This window comes from Taudactylus pleione, unplaced genomic scaffold (genome assembly GCF_031769625.1).
Source record: "Taudactylus pleione unplaced genomic scaffold, aTauple2 ptg000916l, whole genome shotgun sequence".
Lineage (NCBI taxonomy): Eukaryota > Metazoa > Chordata > Amphibia > Anura > Myobatrachidae > Taudactylus > Taudactylus pleione.
In genome coordinates this window covers 1252665-1261876 of record NW_028285317.1, presented here as the reverse complement: position 1 = coordinate 1261876, position 9212 = coordinate 1252665, and the positions used below count along the sequence as shown (strand labels likewise).

Sequence of the window (9212 nt, the reverse complement as noted above, 5' to 3'; positions counted from 1 at the left end):
CCTCAGGAAGCCCGGGTAATCTGTACCCGCTCCCCCCCCCTCTCGGCACCCCTGTATACAGTACAGTAGGAGATATACATTTATATATTACTGGCCACAAACTGAATAAATGGCAGGAAGCTAAGTGGTGAGGACCTAGGTGCCAAGGTTTACAATCTTGGGGGTTTGTTGGCCTATTGTGGAATTATACAACGTGTTTCATAATTGGTCTATAAGATAACGTAATCACCACTCAATAAAAAAATACATAGGGGTCTATTTAAGGTGCGGTAAAGAGCCACTATCCTGGCGTAAACTCTGGGAAATGTCTCTGCTATCCCTCTTTCCTATTTAACGAAGGGTTAAAGCCGGAGATAGTTACCGGAAATTATTGCCACCCACCACCACAGACTTCTATTTGTTGGTAAATCATTAAACAGCAAATAATTGCCGTTTGCGTTACCATACCCTTAGCATAAGGTCCAGTGAAGGATCCTCATCTCGTATGCGCATAATTTTAAGTACGTTTTCCTGTCAGCTAAATTTTATTTGCCGAGGAGGGGGGTTTCGCCAGGGGCAATATGCGGCAAAACATAATATTAGCTTCCACAGCCACCGATGACAAATAGACCCCACATGGCGACTCCATATCCTTGTACAGATGTGTCCTCATACTGTATATTGTAACTTCTATCACGCCAAACAATCCCAGTTGGCACGCCAGGTCCTGTGCGACTCGGCCGCCACAAGCGTCTTTCTCGCTCAAAATGCGCATGTTATTCGCACAAATAAAGCAAACGGAAGCAACAAAACTACTCTGCTAGATGACACTGATCAATTTGATGTGCGACATTTGTACATCTGTGCGCGGATGAGTCTGAATCTGTATAAGAAGGGCTATGATGCAGCGGACGCGGCTTTTTCTCACGTCAAGTTCCGTTGCGCTTCATCTGCGACTTTGTACGTGTGTAAATCTAATTCCGGTGTGGTTAAAGTCACAGCCCGGCTTCTCTAGTACACTGTGGGCCTCATTCAGAGGCGGTTGGAGGATGCAAGCGGTCGCTCAGAAACTGGGCGGCCACTTGCATCCTGACCGGCCGCCTCTGTTGCGGTCGTTAGGCTGTGGGTTAACACCCACAGCTCTAACGACCGCTCCGGTGATGACCATCGGGGGTTACGACGAGACCCTAGGGTAGGGTCTCCCTTGTCGTAAGCCCCGGAGAGCTTCTGGCTCTGTCTGAGCCGGAAGCTCTCCACTGACATCACTAGTGATGTCAGTGGGGCCGCCCCCAAACGATAGGCGTTCCCATGGGAACGCGTCCGTTTGGGCTGCCACCCCCCGGCCCGCCTTCCAAACGGGGCGAGCTGTCAATCAACATCGACAGCTCGCACCCTTTGGATCGAGACCCGCTACGACCGGCGCTGTCGGTCGTAGCGGGTCTCATGCATGCGCACGACAGCGCCGCGCCGTCGTGCGCATGCTCTGTGGGGGGCCATCGACCCGGTCCGAGCGCATCGGCGCTAACGACCGGGTCTGAATGACCCCCTGTGAGTGGTATTTCGATGAGCCTGGGAATGTGATGCAGAATTTAAAGAGAAAGGTGGTGCGCTACACCTCTCAGAGCGGCTCAGTCATGCCGGGCGTGTCGCCCCGTATGGTGTATTGAGTCTAGGGGGTATATTGTTTTTTTTTTTAATTGGAGATGTTGCCCATAGCAACCAATCAGATTCTAGTTAACATGTAACTAGCACCTTCTAGAACAGGGATAGGGAACCTTAGGCCCGGGGGCCGTATAAGGCCCGTGGAATCATTTGGTCTGGCCCTCTGAGTTTTTTTCTTCTAGCCTCATCTGGATAGCAGGGTGCCTGTAATGGCGGCCTGCGGCCAGAATCTATGCAGCAGTGCCGCCTGGAGCGTCTTTAGGACGCTTCAGACGGTCACACCGCTGCCCTTACAGCTCCCCGGAGCATCCTCAGGATGCTCCAGGCATTGCTGTAATCACTGGTGATTGTGGTCCGTCCCTGTGTGACATCACACGGAGGGGGCCTGGCCTGCAAATATTGTTATATATATCAAAATGGCCCTCGGCAGAAAAAAGGTTCCCCACCCCTGTTCTAGAAGATAATAGCTAGAATCTGATTGGTTGCTATGGGCAACATCTCCACTTCTAAAAACTCCCTCTTTAGTAAATATACCCCTAGGTGTGTGAGGAGACATCTGTAAATTAGTTAACAAAAAAACTGACAGTGTTGATGCCTGTGATGCTCTGCTCGTACATACAATAGCATTTTAATACACAACTATATTGGGTGTGACCCAAAAAGGTGCAATTTAGGGTCAAACTTGGGGTGATTTATCAGTGGTTGCAGTTGCCATCATTCCAATGGCACCTTGCCACTCATTGAAACGACCCCATAAGCTTGCCCCGTCTAATGCATATCTATAAATAATACAGTAGCTCGTTTAATGTTATTATATAATAAAATATCAAACACGCATTAAACCAGTAGTTCCCAAACTGGGGGCATCGAGGCACCTGCAGGGATGCCGCAGGTTGGTGGTCCAGGACCAAATCAAAGTATTTGTGATCATTGTGATAGGCAAAACCAGCGCTGGTGGCTGCCAGTTATAAAATATGTGGATATACAGAAGAACAACCCTGTCCACCACCCCATAAGTGACCCTAAGGATGACAGGGAAGCACCATCTACTTAATATTTTTTTCCCTCAGAATTTCTCAAAAAGAAGCTTTGGCCTAAGGGTCTGATTCAGACCCGTTCGCACGCAGCCTGTCGAGGTCGAAAATATGCTAATGACCGCATACGCAATGTAACCGCAGCACATTAAGTAGACACCCAACACTACATAATGCCGCCTACTTCCCTTCACTTACGTTCTCGGAAGACAGCGAAAACATTGGTAACATCGGGAACCATCGGACCCACACGCACAAGTTGTGGTTGACCTGACCCTACCGCAGACATTGCTAATGTTTGTGTGTGTAACTAGACGTTAGGATGCGTATGCCGTCGCTGGGGCCTAATTATGCACGCCCCTGAAACGCCGTCTAGACGCCCAGGTACGCCTGTATTTCTCTGACCGCTCCCGTCACCACCTTCAAACGGTCACTTATGAAGCCTCTGCGTGCTCCCTGCAGTCGATTCCCGATCGCAGCGGATGGTACGCGTACTGCGATGCATACGAATGCGCAGAATGCTAACATTGACAGGCTGCGTGCGAACGCAGCCTTGCGACCGGGTCTGAATCAGGCCCCGAGGATGCCGTGAAAATATGCTTATACTATAGGGCAGCGTGATTCAGGAAACTTTGGGAACCACTGTATTAAATTGGCACTCACACTATCCACCCTCCCTCCGTTGCCCTCACACAGCATCTCCCGCAAGGCACGGCATTTTGCTGGCTTGTACAACAACCTTCTGTTTTATTTTCTTTTTGCCACCTGATGAAGCAGCGAAGGAGAAATTAACAGCCAAGGTTCAGTAATAGAAACTTTCTAGACAGGCTGTGAGTGGGAAGAGTTGTGCGAGGATCCCTAACTCAACAGCAGCAGCAGACAAGCTTGCGTCGGTTTCCAGGCTCCTCCCTCACAGCGGAGAGGCGGGCAGCGGGGAGCCTAGAAACGGCCCGGAGTGATACATTGTATCAGAGTGAGTTGTGCTCTGCTCCTGTGCGCAGCAGCCGGCGCCGCTCTGTTCCTGTGAGCAGCCGGAGATCACCAGAAGCAGCATCGGGCGCTTCTACTCGTCAGACCAGGCAGACTTTATCCAGACCCCATGCTGCAGCACACTCATGGCAAGGGATCCTGGCACCAGCATGGCACAGTCCTCTAAACTTTACAGCCTGCTGGGGGCGCTGCTCTGTGCCAGCCTGGCGGCGGAGGCGCAGTACAACGGGGAGAAGGGCATCTCCATCCCGGACCACGGCTACTGCCAGCCCATCTCCATCCCCCTGTGCACGGACATCGCCTACAACCAGACCATCATGCCCAACCTGCTGGGGCACACCAACCAGGAGGACGCCGGGCTGGAGGTGCACCAGTTCTACCCGCTGGTGAAGGTGCAGTGCTCCCCGGAGCTGAAGTTCTTCCTCTGCTCCATGTACGCGCCAGTGTGCACGGTGCTGGAGCAAGCGCTACCACCCTGCCGGTCTCTGTGCGAGCGGGCGAGGCAGGGCTGCGAGGCGTTGATGAACAAGTTCGGCTTCCAGTGGCCCGAGAGCCTGCGCTGCGAGAAGTTCCCGGTGAACGGCGCCGGGGAGCTGTGCGTGGGGCAAAACACTTCCGACCGGGGCACCCCGACTCCAGCCCTGCCCGAGCCCTGGACCAGCCATCCCAACGTCAAGGCCCCCTACCGGTTCAGCTGCCCCCGGGCTCTAAAGGTGCCAGCTTACGTCAATTACCACTTCTTGGGGGAGAAGGACTGCGGAGCGCCCTGCGAGGCCGGCCGGGCGCACGGGCTCATGTACCACGCCCCCGAGGAGCTGCGCTTCTCGCGCATATGGATCGGGATCTGGTCGGTGCTGTGCTGCGCCTCCACTCTTTTCACCGTGCTTACCTACTTGGTGGACATGAAGCGTTTCAGTTACCCGGAGAGGCCTATTATCTTCCTCTCGGGCTGCTACACCATGGTGGCCATCGCTTACATCGCTGGTTTCCTGCTGGAGGACAAGGTGGTCTGCAACGAGAGCTTCTCAGAGGATGGCTACAAAACTGTGGCTCAGGGCACCAAGAAAGAGGGCTGCACCTTCCTCTTCATGATGCTCTATTTCTTCAGCATGGCCAGCTCCATCTGGTGGGTCATTCTCTCCCTTACTTGGTTCCTGGCAGCTGGCATGAAGTGGGGGCATGAGGCCATCGAGGCCAACTCCCAGTACTTCCACTTGGCAGCCTGGGCAGTGCCAGCCATCAAAACCATCACCATCTTGGCCGTGGGGCAAGTAGATGGGGATATCCTCAGCGGGGTTTGCTTCGTTGGGATCAATAATGTGGATGCCTTGCGTGGATTTGTGTTGGCTCCACTTTTTGTTTATCTCTTCATTGGCACCTCCTTCCTCCTTGCGGGCTTTGTGTCCCTCTTCAGGATAAGGACCATCATGAAACACGATGGCACCAAGACAGAGAAGCTGGAGAAGCTGATGGTGCGGATTGGGATCTTCAGTGTTCTCTACACGGTTCCAGCCACCATTGTCATCGCTTGTTATTTTTATGAGCAAGCCTTTAGGGAACAGTGGGAGAAAAGTTGGGTGAGCCAAAGCTGCAAGACCTATGCCATCCCCTGCCCTGGTACTAACCACCCGCCAATGACTCCGGATTTTACAGTCTTCATGATCAAATATCTCATGACCTTAATTGTAGGGATAACCTCTGGCTTCTGGATCTGGTCTGGCAAAACTCTCAATTCCTGGAGAAAGTTTTATACAAGACTCACCAACAGTAAACAGGGGGAAACTACAGTGTGAGCCCCCAACCACTGACTGCTGACTTGTACACTGTGTACTTTTGTTTTTGTTGTAAATAACAGCTGTAACATTTTGTAAGTATATTTTGTATTTAAATGACAACAGATCATACCTTTTTTAACATAGGATGCTCTAACTATTTGTGTGTTCTAAGGCTGCTGGGTATTAATGGGAACTTGTTAGGGTTCGCTCTGCCATCTGCTTCAAGGAAAAAAAATGCTTTATTTTTGGGAGGGGGGGGGGGGGTCTTTAGAAATAAGGACTTTGATAGCACTTCTAAGCAGCTTCTTATCTTTAGCTTAATAAAATACCTCTCTGCCTCAGCTCGCAGCCCCCCCCCCCTTCCAGAAGATCTTTGACCTCTTTCCAAACACCAGATATTTCTTGTTTTACACTTGCCACAAGCAAGGGCAACAATCTAATACCCCCCAACACACACGCCCATTGTACAATTAAAGCATGCTGTTTTAAGTTAACTATTTGTTTAGCTATCGTTATATCACTATTTCGTTTCCTTATTTTTTTTGTAGTGCTTTTCAAACACTCCAAGATCATAGGTTCTCAACCAAGCTGTTTGCTTACATTATTAGGGAAATTATTGACTTTCACAATTTAGGAAATTTTAAATATTTAAAAAAAAATAGAATAAAAATGTGTTAATAAAAAATCATGATAATTCATTAAAATTTCTATTAAATTTATTTGGCTTCTTTGAGAAGTTTTTACCATAGGCCGTTGTGGTTTTTAATTAGCTTTTACATATTCAGTTAATTCATACTTGACTATTGTTTTTATAAATAGAGAAAAAAAGAAGGTTGAGAACTTCTGCGTCTATAGGGTAGTTAACCATATTAGCACTTGTTTTTTGTGTTGCTCCAGCAAACTAGTAATTCTCCATTGACTTATTCATGCCAGTCAGAAAGTTAAGTATTTTGTTAAATACACCTCTTAGCCTAGACCCTCCTTTGTTAACCTTTACAACCCTTGATATAAATGTGCTTGAAATGTCTATTTGGCTGAGTACAGATTGATTTTAATAGATAATTGCAGGGTGGGCACAGTTAATTGTGCAGGGGTTAATTAAGAGTCTGCTCTGCCAGATAGCAATGGACTTAAATGTACTATTTGCTTCCTTCCTTTTGCATAGCGGTACGTTACTGGCAACAGGGCGCAGATGAAAAACGCCATGAAATGAATGCAGTTTTTGCTTTGTTTGTGCTTAAAAGCATGTAATCGGTGTTTTCAATGGGCCGAGTCTATACAACGCAACCAAAGGGCCAAATAATTAAAGAGATTTTTTTTTTTCTACTTAAAACCACAAATAAGCTAAATGATTATTAATTGTATTATTATATTATTTTGTTAGAGATCTGGAGGAGAATAAACATTTTATAGTGTTATTCTTTATTAAAGAGAAAACAAAAAACCCTATTTGCTCTGGGGTAATAGTATACAACTTTCACTTTTTTCCCATAATGCTTTTTTTATTGTCACAAAGAACAAATATCATGCTGTATTGGTCTCCAAATTTCAATATATAAGAAGTATGTCTGATTTTTATTTTCCTATATGTATATTTTCATGCCCTGAGAAAAATGCATCTTTTTTTTTTATATATATATAAATATAGTTTTTGTTTGCTTTCAGAAGATCATTTATATTTATATAGAAATAGTTTATATATACATATATCATTTTAAAATTTCTTTGCAATAAATACAGAATTAAGAACTAGTTGAAAGTGCATTTTTTTTTTTTTTTTTTAACTGATAATTCCACGCCTTCAGTTCCAAGCACCGATGCTTTACATTCCAGGGACAATAAGACATTGTATGAAAATATTTTTATTCTACCTGCTGTATTATTTTTTTGAGGATGTTATACTGTAGGTTGTCCTACTCTGTGACTCTAAAAATATATTTTGACCTGCCACCTCTCATGTGCTAGTGACAATAGAGAATTCAAATTTACAATGTTTCCCAGGTAAGAAAACAAGCACAGATTACTAAATGAAAACTTCTGAAAGTATTTTATATAGATAGACAGATAATATGTCATACATAGATAGGTGTGTGTATGTATCTGTAATTTATATATATATATATATATATATATATTATAGATAGACACACAGATATGTGTATGTGTGTGAATATATATAAATATATGTTAGAACAAGAAATGGACAACCAAGCCTGTGCAATAGTTCTATATGGAAACAAATATTTTGTTTTATATGTAAAAATCTTCCATGTTACTGCATAACAACTTTTAAGACTATGTAATATTTGATACTATATAATATTTGTAGCATACAATGAGATAATATAATAGGAAACAAAATCATAAAAACTAGCACAGCCTGATAGTGAGAAATAAGCAAGGGTTTATATTTGTAATTACTTCATTAATTTGTTTTTAAACCATATTTTGAAATGAACATACTTTATATTTTTTATTTTTTGTTAATTTATTGGCTTTTTAATTAATAAAGGGGAACTATGTTGATAGTCATTAATTACCTTAGTAGTAAACATTGTCTATTATAAGTAATATATTTATATTTTAAACTTTTCATATTTTATGCTTCCTGAGAGTGGCAATAGGTATGATTAGCAATGTAGAACAATTCATGGTCATGGATGCTGAATGTATTCTGAGATACATACAGTAGTGCATACCTGAGTCACTAGGTGTGTATACATGATGTGTTAGTTAGGAACAACTATTTCTCAAATGTTATTTTATCTGATTCCTGCCTAGTAGAGGGCAATGGCCCTGTTAGCTCCAGAGGCACCTCCTCTAACTTGATTGACTGCTGGGATTTGGCTATACCAGAATGGCCTGGGGGGAGGGACGGGACGGGACAAATACTCCTCAGGATACTGGTGTATTAAGGTTTTTGGGCATGGCGGAAAGGTTAACTGTCACAATGCTCTGTAGTGTAAGGTCTAGTGCTAATTCTTATGAACGTGTAGCTGTCAGTCTGCACTGAGTCTCCCCATCCTATGCCCTAGGCTTCAAGTAACACAACTGCCTTTGACAGCATTTCACTCACAATATCTGCAGCATTTTTTGTGTTTAAAATCCACAAGCTGCACATACTAGTCATGTACTTAAAGGGCAACATGTGCTAATTTATGCTAACATAAGCTACACACAAAATACACCCCTAAAATAGATGGATAATAATTTTATAAAGTGCCTTAGGAAGGTTTCCAAGTAGAGGTTATAATTATTTATTTTATAAATTTTGGCATAAAGGTACAAAAATCCTTTTAGATTATGATTCTGTTTTAATACAAGTTTAAGGTTTATTAACTTTTATTTAATTATTATTACTCGTTTTATATGTCACTTTATATTGTATTTACATTCCTGAAAAGTTGTTTTATATGTGTTCAGGCAAGATGCAATACAGTTAACTACATAGATGGCTTAATATAATCTAGCCATGTGACATCTCAGGGTATGTTGTGGTTCTAGCCGTGTATTGCCGGTGGATTTCTATTTTGGTATACAGGAGTTTATACTCAAAAACCTGCAGAATATTATCGTAAGATAAAATGAGAGAGCGACAGGGGCTATTTCCCAAATTGCTTTTTTTTTTTATTTCATTGCATATTTCTCAGAGAGACAGTGCTGATGTTTTATTCTGTAAAATAAGATTGGCCTTTCTGTTTTTATAATAAGAATCTATTTCTCAGTCACACATGTTGAATAATCAGCATCATGTGGGGTATTCAGTGTGTTT

At 44.2% G+C, this 9212-nt stretch overlaps 1 protein-coding gene across 1 annotated transcript; it reads left to right on the top strand.

Moving 5' to 3' along the window:
• Positions 1 to 3658: 3658 nt before the first annotated feature.
• Positions 3659 to 7948, top strand: LOC148473424 (frizzled-1). The gene has a single exon (XM_088459592.1). The coding sequence runs from the start codon at positions 3791 to 3793 to the stop codon at positions 5456 to 5458; it is 1668 nt and encodes a 555-aa protein (XP_088315718.1). The 5' UTR covers positions 3659 to 3790; the 3' UTR covers positions 5459 to 7948.
• The last annotated feature ends 1264 nt before the right edge of the window (positions 7949 to 9212 follow it).

Bases quoted from the DNA above. Each gene is read 5' to 3' on its own strand.
- LOC148473424 (XM_088459592.1), top strand. From the start codon at position 3,791: ATGGCAAGGGATCCTGGCACCAGCATGGCACAGTCCTCTAAACTTTAC.